The sequence below is a fragment of the Exserohilum turcica genome (assembly GCF_000359705.1).
Source record: "Exserohilum turcica Et28A unplaced genomic scaffold SETTUscaffold_4, whole genome shotgun sequence".
Lineage (NCBI taxonomy): Eukaryota > Fungi > Ascomycota > Dothideomycetes > Pleosporales > Pleosporaceae > Exserohilum > Exserohilum turcicum.
Window position 1 is genome coordinate 2,489,994 of NW_007360247.1, and position 19,030 is coordinate 2,509,023.

At 51.9% G+C, this 19,030-nt stretch overlaps 7 protein-coding genes across 7 annotated transcripts; 4 read left to right on the top strand and 3 right to left on the bottom strand.

Moving 5' to 3' along the window:
- Positions 1-1,869: 1,869 nt before the first annotated feature.
- Positions 1,870-4,805, top strand: SETTUDRAFT_164545 (carbohydrate-binding module family 1 protein). Its single transcript, XM_008030498.1, has 5 exons — positions 1,870-2,178; positions 2,232-2,356; positions 2,411-4,345; positions 4,396-4,593; positions 4,644-4,805. The coding sequence occupies exons 1-5, from the start codon at positions 1,966-1,968 to the stop codon at positions 4,738-4,740; spliced, it is 2,568 nt and encodes an 855-aa protein (XP_008028689.1). The 5' UTR covers positions 1,870-1,965; the 3' UTR covers positions 4,741-4,805.
- A 235-nt stretch (positions 4,806-5,040) lies between these two features.
- SETTUDRAFT_164546 (uncharacterized protein) lies at positions 5,041-5,976 on the top strand. The gene is made up of 2 exons (XM_008030499.1): positions 5,041-5,288; positions 5,370-5,976. Exons 1-2 carry the CDS (start codon positions 5,100-5,102, stop codon positions 5,820-5,822), a joined length of 642 nt encoding a protein of 213 aa, XP_008028690.1. The 5' UTR covers positions 5,041-5,099; the 3' UTR covers positions 5,823-5,976.
- A 345-nt stretch (positions 5,977-6,321) lies between these two features.
- Positions 6,322-8,169, top strand: SETTUDRAFT_33374 (uncharacterized protein; the record flags this gene model as incomplete). The annotated part of the gene is made up of 2 exons (XM_008029936.1): positions 6,322-6,640; positions 6,698-8,169. 2 exons carry the CDS (start codon positions 6,322-6,324, stop codon positions 8,167-8,169), a joined length of 1,791 nt encoding a protein of 596 aa, XP_008028127.1.
- A 786-nt stretch (positions 8,170-8,955) lies between these two features.
- Positions 8,956-10,398, bottom strand: SETTUDRAFT_93727 (uncharacterized protein; the record flags this gene model as incomplete). The annotated part of the gene is made up of 2 exons (XM_008030500.1): positions 8,956-9,573; positions 9,649-10,398. 2 exons carry the CDS (start codon positions 10,396-10,398, stop codon positions 8,956-8,958), a joined length of 1,368 nt encoding a protein of 455 aa, XP_008028691.1.
- A 767-nt stretch (positions 10,399-11,165) lies between these two features.
- SETTUDRAFT_164547 (uncharacterized protein) lies at positions 11,166-13,701 on the bottom strand. The gene has a single exon (XM_008030501.1). The coding sequence runs from the start codon at positions 13,641-13,643 to the stop codon at positions 11,244-11,246; it is 2,400 nt and encodes a 799-aa protein (XP_008028692.1). The 5' UTR covers positions 13,644-13,701; the 3' UTR covers positions 11,166-11,243.
- A 402-nt stretch (positions 13,702-14,103) lies between these two features.
- On the top strand, positions 14,104-15,648 carry SETTUDRAFT_33377 (uncharacterized protein; the record flags this gene model as incomplete). Its single annotated transcript, XM_008029937.1, has 1 exon — positions 14,104-15,648. One exon carries the CDS (start codon positions 14,104-14,106, stop codon positions 15,646-15,648), a length of 1,545 nt encoding a protein of 514 aa, XP_008028128.1.
- A 180-nt stretch (positions 15,649-15,828) lies between these two features.
- Positions 15,829-17,797, bottom strand: SETTUDRAFT_33378 (uncharacterized protein; the record flags this gene model as incomplete). The annotated part of the gene is made up of 3 exons (XM_008029938.1): positions 15,829-17,586; positions 17,653-17,664; positions 17,720-17,797. 3 exons carry the CDS (start codon positions 17,795-17,797, stop codon positions 15,829-15,831), a joined length of 1,848 nt encoding a protein of 615 aa, XP_008028129.1.
- Positions 17,798-19,030: the final 1,233 nt, after the last annotated feature.

Sequence of the window (19,030 nt, forward strand, 5' to 3'; positions counted from 1 at the left end):
TTAAGAGCGTTTGAGAAAGCCTAATTTTAATTGCTTAGCTATATATATAACTATATAGTAGTTTTCTTAAACTTAAATAAAGCTTAAAGGTAGCGTAGTACCTAAGTAAATAAAGCTTTATCTTAGTAGTAAATAAGTATAATACTAAGGTGTATTATATAGTTATACTTTGTAATGGGCGGGCCCAACGGGCCGAGCGTACGACTACTTACGCCATCCATAGCCAAAAAGGCAGTACCAAGACTTCAAGCTTCTTGAAGTCCAGGTAGTCGTATAGATATACTCGATCAAACACTTTAGGCGTAGCCTCTTACATACATATTTAAACCAATAAAATTAAGTAGAGGAAAGTAGTATTTATTTATCTTATACGTGTAGTTAATAATAAGCGTATTTAGCAACTTTTTAAAGTTTTTAAGATAGTATAGGTAGATAAAAAAGAGGTGTATAATACAGTTCTCTATATCAATCCTATGCCTAGCGACACGTTAGAATATTTTAATTTTTCTACTGATAAGTAGTAAGTTACTAGTATAAGTAACTAAGCTAATAACATAATATATATAGACTATTTTTAAGTTTATAAGCGCTAGAATTGATAGAATCTTTATAATACTAAAATAACTTAGTAATAAAGACTTACTAAAACTAATACTTTTCTTACTTTAACTTTTTTAGAAGTGTAATGGGCGGGCCCAACGGGCCGAGCGTACGACTACTTACGCCATCCATAGCCAAAAAGGCAGTAACAAGACTTCAAGCTTCTTGAAGTCTAGGTAGTCGTATAGATATACTCGATCACACACACTTTAGGCGTAGCCTCTTACAATTATAAGTAAAGCTTTTTTGATTCTTCTATAATGTAACTTTTTATTAACCCTTTAGTTGTATAAAGTTCTTTATAAGTAAATAAAACTCTATCTTATAATTTATCTTCTATAATTACGCACCTTACTACAATCTTAGTTTTACTACCTGTTTACTTAGGCGTAGTAAGCTCTATTAGTTATAATGTATTATGACTTAAATTACTAGCTTACGATGTCTTTTATATTGATTATACGTACTACTATAGTCTTTAGCTTACTTATTAACTGTATTAAAAGCTTTAATGTAGCTATTATATAAAACTTCTAGTAGTAGTAGGTACTTATGATTAATAGGTAAGGCCTTTTATAAACTATTAATATTACACTTTATAACACTATAGAGCTTACTATAATCTTATTAGCATAGTACACGCTTAGTATTTTACTTATAGTATAAAGGCTTAGGCTATATAGCTTTATAGGCTATAGCTTTATAGGCTATAACCTTATAAGAAGTAGCTTTATAAAAAGTAGCTTTATAGGGAGTAGCTTTATAAGTAAAGGCGTTACTTAATAACTTTAGTTTTTACTTAAAATTAGTATCGCCCTCTTAAACTAACTTATTTTTATTAGACTTAGACTTAATTATATAGTAAATTAGCTACTAAGTAGTTTCATTACATAAAACAGTAGTTATTATAAGTAGTAAGCAATATAATAAAAAGTAGAATTAATAAACTTTTTAGTATATTTTGATAATTTCTACGCGTTGAATAGTGTAGGTTAAGACAGCTTAAAGGCTACTTAGCCTACTTAAAATTTAATACTAGCGCTTTATACTAAATAAGTATTATTTAGCTACTTAGTAAGTTATCAAAATAGAGGTAAGTTATTTAATTATAGTGCTAACTCTATAGAGTTTAGATGCCGCGCCCCTAATGCAGACCCTAGCTTCGAGGTGGGTGAGATAGCTATTGGTGGTGGGTTGTTTAACCATTGCCATCCAACCCTCGGGCGCCTCTTGCGGCCTCTGGCTCCCAGGCAACATGTATATAATCGTCGCACGGCACCCTGGCATGGCTATTCAAGCCGCACGCTTTCACTTTCGCTCACTCCCTTCGTCTTGTTCTTGGTTTGCGGGCAACCGGTCTTCGCCATGAACAGCGCCTTTGTTGTCAGCGCAGCGTCGCTGCTGTCCTCTCTTTTTGCTCCCCTTGCTTATGCCCAGGCTACCTTTGTCCACAATGCCACTGGCATCCAGTTCTGGCGCCAGGTCGTCGACCCGGCCCAGACGCCTGGTGGTTTTGAGTGGGGTATGGCTCTGCCCCCAGACGCGACCGGAAACAACTACGACTACATTGGATACATGGCAAGACTGCCCCAGCACCCCCATTCTCTCGCCCATGTTCTAACGCCTCCCAGAAAGGTTCGCTCACCGCCGGCCAGGGTTGGTCTGGTTTCAGTCACGGCGGTGCCATGCCTAACAAGCTTCTGCTTGTCGCCTGGCCTGACAAGGACACGGTCAAGACTGGCTTCTACTTTGCAACGTCAGTTTGATTCTACTACAGCCACCCTCTGTTCTCTCGCTAAAACCACTCTAGTGGCTACATTGCGCCCGATGACTACACTGGCAACGCCACCCTGAGCCAGATCTACCACAAAGTCACCGACTCTTACTTTGAGGTTGTCTACCTTTGCAAGAACTGCTGGGTCTGGGACCAGCAAGGTGCCGCAGGCAACCAACTCCCCACTGGCGAGGTGCAGGTGGTCGGATGGGCTCAGCACGACAAGGTCTACGCGGGCACCTGGGCGCAACACAACAAGGGCCAGTCCCTTTTTGGTGCCCAGGTAGCTCCCGCCAGAAACGCAAAGTACGCTGACTGGGCCAAGCTGGCTGGCACTTCGCCTTCACCAACATCGCCTGGCACCACCCCTTCTAGCACCCCCGCGCCAACTGCGCCCGTCTCGTGCCAGGGCTCACCTGCCCCTACCGGCTCCTTCGACTACATTGTCATTGGTGGCGGCGCCGGAGGTATCCCCGTGGCTGACAAGCTCTCTGAATCTGGCAAGAGCGTTCTGCTGCTCGAGAAGGGCCCGCCATCTCTTGCACGCTTTGGCGGAACCATGGGTCCTGACTGGGTCACCAGCAACAACCTCACTCGCTTCGATGTCCCCGGTCTCTGCAACCAGATCTGGGCCGACTCTGCTGGTGTCGCCTGTACCGACATTGACCAGATGGCCGGTTGCGTCCTCGGTGGTGGTACCGCTGTCAACGCTGCTCTTTGGTGGAAGCCAATTGATATCGACTTTGACTACCAATTCCCCAACGGCTGGAAGTCTTCTGACGTCAAGGGTGCCATCGACCGTGTCTTCAAGCGCATTCCTGGCACAGACACTCCTTCAATGGACGGCAAGCGTTACAAGCAGGAAGGCTACGACGTCCTCTCTGGTGCCCTTGCTGCCGGTGGCTGGAAGAACGTTGTCGCAAACGACCAGCCCAACCAGAAGAACAGGACTTTCTCTCACTCGCCTTTCATGTACGAGAACGGACAGAGGCAGGGTCCTCTCGGCACCTACATGGTCAGTGCTCTCAAGAGGTCAAACTTCAAGCTCTGGACCAACACCATGGCGCGCCGCGTTATCCGCAATGGTGGTGTGGCCACTGGTGTTGAACTCGAGAGCGGTGTCGGTGGCAAGGGCTACTGTGGTACTGTCAACCTGAACCCTGGTGGCCGTGTCATCCTTTCCGGTGGTGCTTTTGGATCTTCCAAGGTTCTCTTCCGCAGTGGTATTGGGCCAAAGAGCCAGCTCGACGTCGTCAAGGCCAGCGCCCGCGATGGGTCGACCATGATCAAGGAGTCTGACTGGATTAACCTTCCCGTTGGAAAGAACCTCAACGACCACGTCAACACCGATCTCGTCATCAGACACCCCAACGTCTCCTTCTACGACTTTTACAAGGCGTGGGACACCCCCATCCAGGCTGACAAGGACCTGTACCTTAGCAAGCGCGCCGGTATCCTTGCTACCTCGGCCCCCAACATCGGCCCTCTTGCTTGGGAAATCATCAAGGGATCGGATGGAATCGACCGCTCGCTTCAGTGGACTGCTCGTGTTGAGGGCCCTGGCGCAAATGACACGCACTCCATGACCATCAGCCAGTACCTCGGTCACGGCTCTACCTCGCGCGGTGAGCTCTCCATCAACGGTGCTCTCAATGTCTTTGTCAGCAAGGCGCCATACCTCCAGAATGATGCCGATACCGGTGTCGTGATTGCAGGCATCAAGAACTTGATGACGGCTATCAAGAAGAACCCGGCCATCGAATTCCAGGTCCCCGCCCCAGGCACCACAGTTGAGGAATACGTTGCTAGCCTGCCTTTGACCCCGGCTAGGCGTCGCTCCAACCACTGGATCGGTACCGCCAAGCTCGGAACCGACAGCGGACTGAGCGGTGGAAGCTCTGTTGTTGACTTGAACACCCAAGTCTACGGAACCGAGAACATCCACGTTGTCGACGCCTCCATCTTCCCTGGGTAGGTATCTCCTTGTCTCTTTCTGTGCATCTGACGCTAACTCGATACAGCCACATCTTCACCAACCCTACAGCCTACATTGTCGTGTTGGCCGAGCATGCCGCAGCCAAGATCCTCGCTCTCGGTGCAAGCAACGGTGGAAAACCCACCACGGCACCTACTGCTAGCCCCACTGTCAAGCCCACGTCCACGCCTGCTCAGTCATCGGCCAAGCCCACCACCACTGGTGTTGCCAAGGCCTACGAACAGTGAGTAATAATAGTACCTTTTGCCGTGACAATGTCCTGACTGTGTGTAGATGCGGCGGCCAAGACTACAAGGGCCCTACCACTTGTGTCACTGGATTCAGGTGCCAGTACACCAACCAGTATTACTCCCAGTGTGTTCCCAACTAAGTAACCTGAGATGGTTTTGGAGCCCTGGTTTGCGGCGACTTTCCATGTTGTACATACAGTGCATTCTTTTGTATATATCTTCACTTCAACATATTTCATTCGTTGCGCCTCAATTCCGCGCACACTCTATCCTTGCTACCAGGTGACGCAACCAATGTGGCTGACGGGCACTTCGTAAACCCCCATGTGACTGATGCGACCCTACTTAGCGCCAATCTTGTCTCAGGTGCCAGAACCCCACACCTCGCACGTCCCCCTTCTCTCTTCTCTCCCAACCCTCCTTCCATCTCGCCTATCACCCGCATTCTTATTTGCACGTTTCTTTTGCTTTTTGAAGTGCTGCATCGTTCTAGTGCATCATGTCGTCAAATTGCCCTGGCACCCCTGCCAAGCGCAGTCATGACGCGTCCATCAATGTAACCGAGATTGTGCAACAACGCCTCGAAACAGCCTCCGGGGAAGACTGGGAGCGACTTAGACTATGCTGGGGCTACCTCGATTGCGGAGATTGCCATAGGAGCAAGGGACATTGCGGTTGGTGTGCAATTGTACGTTCCATTCTTCATGTGTAGCTTCACGCCCTAGCAAGCTACTTGCTATGGCTGCATTGCTAAACTTGTGGTAAATAGTCTTCGACATGTCTTCCTCTCCCCACAGACACATTATCAAAAACCTTTCCCCTTCTCTCCCCTCTCCACCACGACTCCATCTGCGCGCTTCGCAGCGAGCGCTTCGAGCTGCGAACGGCAGGTTTAGGCTGCCAGGTATCCACCATCACATTTTTGACATCCCTAGTCACCATCTTTTGTACGCTGTTTATCGTTTCTTTCCTCTACTGGCTGTCCAAATGCATGCAACTGGTTCTGTTGGGTGCGAGGGCGCGCAAAGGCGGCTATGTGGTGCATGAAGACGGGAGTGGGGGCGTATGGGTGAGGAGAAGCGAGGGATGGGGAAGGTGGTGGCGAAGGACGAGGGGGGAGCCGAGAGAGTTTGAAGTAGAAGAGATTGACGACGGGACTGGGCGCCGGGGATGGGTTTGGTGGGATAATAGGGTTGGAGAGAGAAGGCCGTTGCTGCGCTGATGGACCGCGCTTGGGTTTATCATGGTAAGAGGAAGAGCAACGCAGAGTATGTGGGTGATTGGGCGTTGCGATTGGATGCAAGAGTTCATTAGATTGCCATCTCGACTACCATATTGAACAACGAGGAACTGAATATTGTCAAAGACAAGGTACCAAACGATCCAGGGCTGTTCAGGGAAAGTTGCCATCTGACAGACTCACTAGAGTTCACATAGATGCCTATTACATCATATCACCGCTCACGCTAACTCTTTCTCACCTTCACCTTCAATCAGTCCCCAAGCTGCGTCACCAGCGATCCTAGCCGAGTGGCCTGTTCCCAATCTCACCGCGCACTACACCGCAGAAACAACTGCTCCTCTTCCTCGACTACCCCCGCTCCTCTCACTTTACACATCAAAACGTGTCCTACATCAAGAGCTCATCACTTCTACACCATACTCTTTGCAACCCGTCCTACACACAGAACGACAACACCGCCAGCACGGTACTATCAACGATGCCTCTGCCAAAGCCAATCTACACACGACCCAAGTCGAAGGATACATCAGGTTCCGATAAAGGTATCACTGGCAAGAAGGCAGAGACGGATGCGGTGAAATATACCCCGCCGAGCTCTGCTTCTTCAGCTGAAGACGCGCGCGAGAATCAAGCGCAGCGTACAGGCGAGAAAGTGGTTACTCGCAAGCCGATCCTGAAATCCCGGCGCAAATACCAGCCGACAGTGACTCTAGAGGATGTTGATGATGATCCAAAGGATCATACTAACTTCTTGAAGCCCATTGCTCCTGCTGCATCTACTGGGGATAAAGAGCTTGGTCAAGAGAAAGCAGTCACGGGCAAGACACAGGCTGCTTTCGGCTGAGGTTCTTCAGAGCAGAACAAGGATGAGGTGCATGCAATTCCGGAGTCTATTGTCAGAGGATCTGACTGGCCATCTCGATCCACGAAGCCTGCTCCCAACAACATTGAGCAGCTTGCTGAGCAGTTTCGCAAGATGGTTTCAGAAAGCCTGCAGGAGATCAAGAAGGCCGATATGTTGATGAATGAGCGCATACAAACCTTGCTTCGGCACCATAACGGTGGATTCCAGGGCAATGAGCCAGTACGCTGCATACCTTCCAAGATGCCTGAGATCGAGGATTCGGAGCGGAGCAGTTCATGCGATTCACATGCTCGACTTGATCTCTCAAGCCTCGATGACAGCTATGTCTACGAATCCGACGCCGGAAGTACCGAGGATTCTAGCACTGTAGATTCAGTTACCGAGAGCCATACATCCAGCGCATACCTCAAGTCTGTCATGGAGAGGTTGTCGGAGCTTAGCAACATCCAGTTGCTCAAACATATTGACATCCCAAAATTGACTAAAGACGAAGCAATCGAGATACTTCGCGGCTTTGCTCACATAGAAGAACACATTTCAAAGTACAGTAACGGGCAGTCGAGCTCCAAGTCCTTCCCACTCCAGGACATCGATGAGAAAGAAGAGAAGGAAAAGACTGGTGTCAAAGAAGGTCACTTTGAGAGTGCCAAGTCTGTTCACGTCCCTCAACCCGATGCTCGTCCTGCAGAGGAGAGTTGCTGGGGCCAGGCAGCATCTTGGGAGGATGCAAACAACATCGACGATACTTGCTCTACTCCGCGCTGTCAAAATACCTGCGAGACTCGGGGCTGTAAAAACACCCGCGATCCTCATTCCTGCATCTGGGACAGCTGTTACGCTGTAGAGACAAAGTTAGGTTATTGTCCATCTATTGGTGGATGTTCGTCTCCAGGTACGCTCAAGTCCACACCTAAACATACCAATGAAACCGGCTACCCTGAGAACACCCCGGCTCCAACCATCCAAGCCAACGGACCACCCCTCGCTACGGATGACTGGGCTACTATGAGCCCTAAGGATGACTGGGCCACTATGGGCCCTTCCGTTCTTTGTAGCCGCAAGCCCCACGCCGTCCCCACCCCCGAGACTCCAAAGCCAACCACCTACAGCGTCACCTACTGGGCCACGATCGAGCACGGCAATCACAAGATCGACATTCCCATTGACAGCAACAATGTGTCTGGTTTCGAGAAGACGGTCATTGAAGGCACTCTAGGCATGAAGAAGGTGTGGAAGTGGATCCAGGACAAGGGCCTCGACGACAAGATCAGCCTGCAAGATGCGTATGACCTCGCCAAGGACATGCGCGACGATATCAACAAGGAGAAGGACACCTCCAAAGACAGCACGATGAACAAATGGCCGCCCATCAATGGACGCGACTCGCCGCGCGATATGGATTCTGACGTACCAGTCACTGGGTGGTTCGTGTCCCCGAATACCTCGTCCTGGAACTGCTAAGACTTGGACATTTGAACTAATAGCCTGAGAATCCAGGTGCATCTGAGATACCTCTTGTCACGGCTTCGTTCTCCCGCCATCACCCCCTAAAAAAAGAAATAAAAACAGAAAACAGCTCGGTTTCATCCACACTGCACGGCCACGACCCCAGCACCACAATCACCATCACCACCATACAGATTGACTATTCAACTTTTCAACACGAGTACTGGTTTTCTTTCATTGATCCCCCCCTTCTTTATCATCACCACATGTACATGCGAAGATGCGCATACACATTAATGTACGGAGCATATCCGGATCTCAAGGGTGGTGGGGGAGAGGATCAAATGCGAAATTGCGATGTGTGGATTTTCCTTTTCTCTTCGATATGGCCCGGGACTTTTGTAGGGAGATGATTTCTACATAATGCATGAATGAATTCAAGTTATACAAAAAAAAGAGGCTTTATTGAAGTGATGGAAAGTGAATTGTGAGGTCACTTCTACTTAATCATCCACTGCTCAAGTGCGTACTACAGCAAGTCTGGCCCTCATCTCCATATCTATCTATCGGGCATCTCAAATCGGTAGTTTGCTTCTCGTACGTAGCTCTATATCCTGCGTTGTTTCAATGCGGAATACATGGAAGGTTTAAGTTATTCCAGGTCATCTGGATTTCGTGCATGGCTAATGCAACAATGTTCTGTATACGACTTAATTGAAAGGCAAGGTGTAAAATTTGAAGTAGCATTCATTTCATTACCACCAAGATTCAATTTCACGTGATTCCACACTGACATGCATGCTAAACTCTCACCCTGAGCTTCACACCCGTAATACTCAATCTCCCCAACACCAATATGCAGCTTCCCAGCAACACCGCCGTAGCAGCGAATAACTGCGCGCTCAGGTACCCGCCGCCATATCTCTGGATCAGGGCGCCCGCAATAGGCGGGCCGACAAACGTGCCGAACCCGATGATCGCAAGACCCTGTCCATTTCTTGTTCCAACCTTACTCATATCCTTTGTCAGCGTCGTCATGACGGCAGGGAAAATGCCCTGGAAACCCGCGACGAAGAACCCGTAAAAGATAGCCCATGCGTAGAGGCCAGGGCCGGTGGAAACCAGCGGCCAGAAGAATAAGACAAGAGAGGAAACAAAGCAAAATGGAATAAGGATATTATATGGCCCCGTGTACTTGTCCGCAAACCAGGACGGCACCAAACGACCAAGGACACCAACCCCATTCAGCACAAGCAAAACGTTGATGGAAGACTCGTACGGCAAGTCGATGACATCCACCGCAAACGACGAGATATAGTAAAACGCAAAGAACTGGCCTAGCGCAATCAGAAACACGGCGAGTAAAAACACACTATACGGTATCTCGTTAAAGGCACACAGTTCCAGCACCGGACCCGTCTTGCGAGGCGGCAGTCTCGGCCGCAGCAACATGCAGTAGCAGATTCCCACGGCCAGCATCATGAAGCCCATTACGCGGACTGTCCATGGAAACCCAATCCGCGGGAGGAGCTGCCGCGCGACAGTCGGATACACAAGGCCGCCCGTAGCACTGCCGGACGCCATGATGGCCAGCGCGACACTCCTGTTCTTTGCAAAGTATGTGCTGACGAGGCCGAGGACGGGTGCAAACTGCATTCCGTTTCCCACGCCCGTCAGGACGCCCTGGGCGAGGAAGAAGTGCCAGTAGCGCGTGCACAGGCTAGTCATGAACATTGCAAGCGCCGAAACCAGCATGCCGGGGATAGCAAGCCAGTAGAAGAATCCGGCGTCGAAGAGGCGTCCCGTGAGCATGCCGAGGGCAAAGTGGCCCAGCATCTGGAAACTCCCGATCCACGATACCGCCGACGGCTCCAGCTTGAGCTTCTGCGTGTAGTATTGCTGGAACACGCCGAATGTGGCAATCATGCCCCATGTGTTGAAGACGACAAGGTGGCCCGACAAGGCTTGGATCCAGGCTTTCGTGCCGCCGTCAGGCGGTGGGCCGGGATCAAGGATGGAGGCGTTTGAGCGCGAGGTCATGGTTTTGGCTAGCCCTACTACCGTCTTCCTGGTGCGTGATACCTGGGATGCCTGTGTTGGCACGCGGACTATGTCGTCTCCTGGCTCTTTCTCATGTCTGGGTGCTGGCCGCGACGCAGCTTTTATCAGAGTGTACAAAGTATCGACTTCTTGGTCATGGTGGGACGCCACCACCGCCTTCTCGATATCACGATTCGACGCCATTGTCCCGTCTAGAGGAATTTCATCGGCTGCTGGAAGAAAGACGACAAGGGCTCGTTTGAATCCTGTTGAAAGGTCGAGGGCATCCCATGCTTCGGTGTTTTAACCGACGGTGAGCCCATTGCCTTCGTCGCAGTGGATCATCCCCACCCACCGGCCGCGGAAGCTAGTCGGAATCCGATCCTTTTTGCCAGTCGTGGGCGTTCCAGATCCATCTGCACGATGGGCCAGTGTTGAGTCGCTCGTATTGGCGGAGATAAAAGTCCGGAGGGGAGGGGGTTGGCAAGAGGGTCTGCTAAAACCCGGTTATCTCGCTGCATTGTTAGCTCCAGACTAGGAACATTTCCACATGATCCGGTGAACTCTAAAGATACACGCAAATGCTGTGACCATGCGGGTGCTGACCAATCTTGCAGTCGAGACGAGGTTGCAATCGAGAGGTGGGCATGAGCACTGATGATGTATACTTGTCGTGCGTTGGAGGTCTTGGCGCGCCCTATGCGTAGAAAAGGTGCTTGGAGATCATCGCTACCCAAACATACAGCCACTGGTAAGGTATAGTGGCCCCCGGTTTTATTGCTCCCACAGGAAGCGTTGGGCATGATTTTCCAAAACGGCGGCACAGATCATCGCGAGACTAAAGGTTCAGTGTTGGTCTAGACCATTTTCCATCACACAGTCCTACTAGAACGAGTACATCATTGTAGCAGTTCACGTACACATGACTGTCTACTTTGAGGTTGCACAGTGGGGATGTCACCTACGTTGGCCAAACTTATAAGTTGGTCTACTCGAAAACCGACATTGGCTTTTACAAGACCTGCTATACTACACCGACAATGCCATACTCAAGCCTTTGCATGCTCCTCAAACAACTTCTTCTGCTTTTCCCACTCCTTCTTCAGCTTCTTCGTCCGCGCCTTTGGTACATCCGCGCCATCTTTGTCCTTGGTTGGCAGGCCCTCTTCATCCCAAGCACTGTACTCCTCAGTCCTAAACATATCCTTTGGGTTGACCTTGGCTTGCTCAGCAAGCTTGGCCTTCTTCTCAGCTTCTTCGCGCTCGCGCTTGAGCTTTGCTTCGGCCTTTTGACGAGCAATCTCTTCTTTTTGCGTGCGTGCAGCCTGGAGCTCGGCGTCGACAGGACGGACCATTGCAGGCGCGTTTTCACGATCTTCAAGGTAGATGCCAAGATCCCAGAGGTGAGTGTCACGGAGCTGGTCACAGAGGTCGAGGTAGTCCTTTGCTGGTGCCTTGTTCTTAGAGAGATTCTGTAGACTCTCCTGGAAAGTGGACAACACTTCTGCGTACGGGAGTGCTTCTGCGTCCTGCTTTTGTGTGGGGTTATGTTGCGCAATAATGGATTGCAGGACTTCGTCTGTGAGATCGCCGGCGATGGCATGTTGGCGCACCTCGTCACGTTCCCGCGACACTGCATATACGTGCTCCTTGGCTGCTGAGGGAATGTCAATACCTGCCCAGCCAATGCCGCCATCGTACGGGTCTGCTGTTCCGTCTAGACCGAATATGCGGACCATGCGAGTGATGTAGCGAGCGACATCAAAGGACACAGAGTCACTCAAACCAGCCTTGTCTGCAGAGTTGTAGTCTGTGATGAGCCCTGAAATCGCACGCATCGCCGTGGGGGTATCGAACGAGTCAGCCAGTGCACTGTGTACCTTTGTCTTGGCGGACTCGAACGAACTCAGGATCTTCTCATCCTCTGCGCCTGTAGAGGCAATGTTGGGGTTAACTTCGAGGTCGCGGACCTTGTAGAAGAAGTTTGTGACGTAGCTCTCCCACGATGATCCCGACTTGCGCATGTCGGGGGTGATTTCGATACCGTCATGCCAACCTCCTAGCAAGAAGATGATGCGCAGACTTCGCGCATTCCAGTCTCCGCGACTCAAGGCCTCACGGATGGTTGTAAAGTTCTTCAGGGACTTTGACATTTTCGAGCCGGATATTGAGAGATGGCCCATGTGGAGGAAGTAGTTTACCCATTGGGTTGGTTGGCCATCTTTTGCCCAATAAGCTTCTGACTGAGCCAGTTCGTTGTCGTGGTGCGGGAAGCATAGGTCAATGCCACCACTGTGAATGTCCATTTGTTCGCCCAAGACAGCTGAAGCCATGACAGAGCACTCGATATGCCATCCTGGCCGACCAGGGCCCCAGGGACTTGGCCACGCTGGCTCACCCGGCTTACTTGACTTCCACAGGGCAAAGTCTGAATCGTTTTTCTTTTCCGAAGTCTTCACCGATGATAAGGCGCCTTCGCCATCAGCTTGCAGATTTGTGTCACCCCTGTTCCACGGTTCCAGACGCGCATAGTGATTACCCTCCTTCTTCTCAAAGGCCTCAATGTCAAAGTACACGGATCCGTCCGACGTGCTGTAGGCCATGCCGTTTTGGATAATCTTGTCCACGAAAGACACAATCTGGTCGCCGTATTCGGTTACTCGGGTCACAACATCGGGATCCAGGACATTGAGGGCGCGCATATCCTCGTTGAAGCGGGCCTCGTACTTCTTGGTAAGCGTCGTGAAGACGGAATGGTCGCTTGCGTCAATGGAGGAGCCATGGAGTGAGTCGAGATACGGGAGCAGGACATCCTCGGCGCCGGCATAAAAGAGTTCAATATCTTCAGGGGTTGATTTTGACGGAGCCAGCAATGAAGTCGCTGCGGTGCCAGCTGTCCGGAGATGCATCTTGATCTTGGCCTCCTTGTCACCCGCCGGACCAGCACCATCGACGGATTTGCCCTGGATGACATTGGCGTACTTTTGCGCCGACTCGTCGTTGAAGTTTCCAATGGTGACATCCTCACTCAGCAGAGGAAGGTTCTTCTTGATGTATGCGTCAAAGGCCTTTACGGTAGTGTTGATGACCTCCTCGGTGACGGTTGGGTTGTCCGCCTTGAACTTGGCCAGGAGATGCTGTTGGCGCCCGCGCAGAATGATCTTGTCGTCGACATCGGTGATGTTCTGAACAAACTTGACGTTGTATCCGTAGTACTGGGCCAGTATCCTTCGGAGGATGTCGTTGGTGACATAGTTGCGGGCATGGCCCAAGTGAGCATCATCGTAGACGGTAGGCCCGCAGCTGTACCACTTGACTGTGTTGCCTTCAGGGTCGATGGGAACAAAGTCGTTCTTGGATCGGGTCAATGAGTTCCATACTTTTAGTTTTGCGGAACTCGATGCCTGCGGCTGTTTCCAGGGGGGCTGAGTGCGGGCTGGAGTTGCCATGGCGGCAACAAACCTTTTTGTTGTCTGGCTCTGATATGCTAGCCTGGCCTGTGGAAGTCGAAGTGGGGTGCGGGACAAAGACCGGAAAGCAAGTACCATCAAGGTGACGGGACGAGAGCGGTGGCCAGGAGCGACAAATAGTAGTAGCAGCAGCAGCAGCAGTCAGGCCAGGTATGGGTTCCGGATGCGGCTTACGGGGTGAGTCAATAATAACACGAATGCCCCAAGAGTCACGTTTCGTGGGTGGTTTTCTGGCCAGACACTATGCATCCCTGCCAGCGGTGTCTTGGCGGGCCCCGCCAATCGCAGCCTGCAAAGCTCCCCGCCGAATATCTTTCTCTCGACTCTCCTCGCACTCGCGCTTGTGGAGCTTCTGTCGCGAATTCTGCATTTCTGTCGCAATCTCGGCAGCACACTCCCCACGCCGCCGCCGCCGCCTCTCCCTCTGGCACACCCCGCAATGGCGCCTTCTCGCTCGCCGTTCCTCGATCCAGGAGCGCACGCGACGGCCGATAATCTGGGTATCTTGCAATTGCGCCGCGACCACCTCATTCCAGCAGTCCTCAAGCCCCACGCCGATTCCGACTACGCAGAGGGCAAAGTTGAGAACACGCGCTTTGGTTCTTTTCCCCACAGCACGCTTGTTGGCCAGCCCTGGGGCACACAGATCCTAGCGTCGGTCGTCGACACTGGGTCGCGAGGCAAGTCGAAGAAGAGAAAAAGAGACGGAAAAGATGAGAGCGACGACACGCCCGCTGCTGAGCCCGAGGTGGTGAAGAAGGATATTGTAAAGGCTGCCGCCGCGAGCAGTGGGTTTGCGCACCTCATACCGCCCACGCCAGAGGTGTGGACGCTGTCTTTACCGCACCGCACACAGGTTGTCTATACGCCCGACTACAGCTACATTCTCCAGAGGCTGCGCGCAAGGCCAGGCGACCACATTATCGAGGCTGGTGCAGGGAGTGGAAGCTTTACACATGCTGCGATACGCTCAGTCTACAATGGCTACCCGGGAGAGCGAGACTCTGTGCTCGACGCAAACGGCCATGAGGACAACGCCGTAGGCATGACCAAGAAGCGGAAGCGCAAGACGAGGACCGGCGGCGTGTACAGTTTCGAGTACCACGAACCACGCGCAAAGCAGCTTCAAGCCGAGATCAAAGACCACGGCCTCGACCCTCTCGTCACTGTGACCCATCGCGACGTCTACAACCACGGCTTTGGCCTGGACGAGTCAAACGGCCCAGACGCCGACTGCATATTCCTCGATCTACCCGCCCCATGGCACGCACTCAAGCACCTCACGCGCTCCCCGCCCTCGACTGCCGCCTTGAAATCCGTCAATACTGACCCTTCTACGCCTACCGAGAACGACGCTACTCCTGTTCCCACGGCTGCTACCTCAGAAACGCCTTCGAAGCCCTTTCGCTCCCCGCTCAACCCCCGCAATGCAGTCCGCATCTGTACCTTTAGCCCCTGCATCGAACAAGTAACCAAGACGGTATCTGCGCTGCGCACCCTCGGCTGGCTCGAAATCGACATGGTTGAGATTATTGCCAAGCGGCTCGACGTGCGCCGCGAGCGCGTCGGTCTGCAGGAGGAAGGCGTAAGAGGCGGGAATGCGCATCCAGCCAATGTCCAGGAAGCCGTGCAGCGCCTACGCGACGTGGAAGGTCGTGCGGCAGTCTTCCACAGCATGCAGCGCGAGAAGCAGGAGGAGGTCATTCGCAAGGCTGAGGCGAGGAAGAGAGGCGAAGACGTGGATGCAGACGAGGCGGGCCCCAAGAAGCAGAAAAAGAAGATGGAGGGTGTGCCGCCGAGTAAACACGATAGGCTGGCGCAGACGAAGAAGGACCTGGAGAGTAGAACCTTGTACAAGGAGGGGCGGCTGGTGCATCGCACCGAGCCGGAGCTCAAGACACATACGTCGTATCTTGTCTTTGCAGTCCTGCCCAGGCAGTGGACCAAGGACGATGAAGAAAAGGCCAGCAGGAAGTGGGGGTGAAGAGTATATCCCAACCAAGAAAAGATACCCCCGGCTGGTTGCAAGGCTGGAATGAACATGTACAATTGCATTCAGCTATCAACCCGAATCCTCGGCTTGCAACCCATATTACTAAAACATACACCGAAATTTATCAACGCTCACACAATCTATTAGAAGCATGTCCAATCCTCTCCCCATTCATCCCCACACCGCATCCTTCGCCCTGTTACTTCCTGCTCTCCCCGGAGGCGTATTCACCACGTGTGTCCAGGCTTCGTTTCCATCAATGAACAGCCGATACGTGACGAAACTCTGCTCCCCATGCTCGGGTGTCGTAATCTCCACGGCCCCAAACTTGCTGTTGCCGTCAGGAAGATACTTCAAGCACACATCCTCGTCGTCAATCTCCTTGTACGTGCGGAACGGAAGGTAGAACATGCTCAACGGGCTGGTGCTGAACTCGTGCACCGTCGCACTCATGGGCCATTTGCCGTCCTTGGGCGGTGGGAACGACGTCGCGGCAAATTCATGGCGGTCCCCGCTCAATACCACCACGCCGATATCATGCGTAGACGACAGATCCCACGCAGCTTCTAGAATTCGTCTGCGCTCGTACAAGTGCCCACCCCACGTGTCTTCTGATCCAAACTGCCAGTTCTTGGTAAAAGGCGTGCCGGTTACAATAAACTTCCAGTGCACGCCACTCGGAGGCTCCTTTTTGATCCAAGTAACGAGGTCGGATAGCTGTTGGGCGCCGAGCATAGTCTTTGAGGGATCCCAAGCGTCCTTAGTGGCAGAACTGCGGTATCGGCGTGTGTCAAGGAGGAAGAATTCGGCTGGACCTTGGGTGAAGGAGAAGTATGTGACGCCTTCTCGATGGGGAGGTGGGTTAGGAGCCGCGTTGTAGTGCGTGAAGGCGTCGTACGCCGGGACAGCAACGCCCGTCATGTTGCTGTTCCAGTCGTTTTGAATCTCGTGGTCGTCAATGACGTGGATCCAGGGGAGACTGTTGCTGACCGCTGGCCAAGATGGCGATGAGTACACCTGGCGATACTCGCGCCTGTACGTCTCAGCGTCGCTTCCTATGCGATGTGGCACATCGACGTAGATGAAATCGCCTAGGAAAAGCATAAAGTATGGCTTCAGCTCGGGCAGCCAGCGAGCGAGGTGCTTCATACCGGGAAACTCGAGCGGGTGTTGGAACGGTGTGTACGGTACGCGAGGTTTGATGCAGCTTGAGTGGACAAACGTGTATTTGTTGTCTTTGAGCAGCGATATATGTCCTGGTTGTGGGGCAGTGGTAAAGGTACCGGTGATGTTCCCGCGCGAGGTCTCGACAATGTACTCGTACGGCAGGTCGGGTCGTAGGTGCTCGAGGTCCAGGACAGTTGTGAAGTCGGTCTCATTGGTGAGCCAGTAACCGGGCTTGCTTGCGGGATATGTTTTGTGCATCCATGAGCGTTCGACTTGGTCGACAGAGCGATAGAGAACCCTCACATCAAAGGCAAACGGCTCGCGTACGAGGATTTTGGCACTCGTCTCCGACACGTATCCGACACGGGCGAAGCTCGCGTCATGGCATTGATGGAGCAGCGGTGCGCGATAGACAACATCCAGAGCCATGGCAAGAAGGGCCATGTTGATGCCAAAGGTGACCCAGCTCCAGAATGCAGATGAAGGGCTTGGAAGTCCAGTGAGCAGAGTACGCAGCACCTTGGACTCCCTCTCTTCATACTCGACAGTCTCCTGAACGTCAAGCTCCTCCAATGGCCCATCGTCTGCACCATCGATGAGCTTTACATCGTCGCTCGAATCATCGCACCTTCCACCAACAGTCTCCTTGACAATGATGTCGAGCTCATCTGATATGATCTTGTACTGCGCCGTGTCCTGGAAGCTCGTGAAGAAGGATGGGATGTAGACCAGCGTAAGCGCGGTTGCGAGTGCAGGCACAATCTGTCAGGTATCATGTTAGTATGGCCATGCGGGTCTTTGGCTGCCGTCTATATGACGTTTACTAACGGTCGTGGGTATCTGCACGGGAGTTAGTTGTCGCATGGGTCCACCTGTCACTTCATCTCAAGCTCACCCATCGCAAAAAGATCCAGATGCTCAGACGGAGCGCCAAAGAGCTGATGAGGGTAAGAGTGTCGCTTGCAGAAGGCATCCTTGTAAGCGGCAAGCAGCACTTGGCAGTGAACAGCCGGGGGTTGGCGAGAGAAAATGCGCGTCGTCGAAGCTTGTGAAAGTGGATCAGTCGCGCCAGAACGCGAGTCACGATGACGTCGATTGGTGAGGCCGCGCTAAGACCGTGTTAGCGCGATCACGACTGCCAGAGCAAGAGCGCTCACACTCACACTCGCACTCACTCCTGACTCGCTCCAAACAACACCGTCCCACGCCCGCCCCCTCATTCTTCGTATGCACGTAATTGCAACATGTCGCTCGATCACTGGGCCGTGGCTTGCCTGCATTATCCCCATTTGTCAGCTGCACCACCAATCACTACTTTACGTAGGCCTTGCGCGATAGGGGCTTACCGTAGGAGAAGGTGAGAACCCATTCCCCCAAAACTCCATCTATACCAAAAGGTAAGTGTAAAAACACGGCGACAACCGAGGCTGTGAAACACTGTTGCGGCCATCTATTGGTACATGGCATCCGGTCATTGTAAGCGACCTGCACGTCAGGCCGAGTCTCAGCTTGTGACTATTCAGCCCCTTCATTTTGATGTCGCATTCCCACCGTTCAAGGAGTTGCTGGGCTGGCTCAGCATGCGACTAATCAACACCATCATGCACAAGATCGGCAAGTTCACCGATCGTCATGTACCCCCATATGCTCTACTCTCAGACAGGGGAGAGGCATGGGGAAGTTACCTACCAGGATTACGTCAACGACACTGACCAACAGAAGGACTTTGCAATGACCAGGAAGACCCTCACTCGAACTAGGCGAGACGAGTGGGGTGCACACGTGCTGCACTATCCAGACTGGCCACCTCTCTCTGTCTCGGTTGGTGAGGATGACAATTATGCAGCGCCTATTTCTGTCTAGTTGCCAGCCATGTCGCGTGCTATCGAAGCACTATGTTGTGCTTGGCACTTTCTCCAAACTCTCGGGGCTGTGATTGCGATGAGTATCAATCAGCTGGACCCATGCTTGGGTATTTCGATTGGTATGTTATTCCTGGCAGCGCTTGATGATGCGCGTTGGGCTTGACAGTGCCTTCAGAGTATGACTATTGAAATATTCAATTCGCCCAACATGAAGCAGGACGGTGGTCAAAGACGCCAACCAGCCTATCCAAACGTGCGACAGTAAAGATTCTGCAATTGCTTTCCTTTTCTTTACAAGACACGCATTGCAGCGTTACTATATAAAAAAGGTGTATAGCATT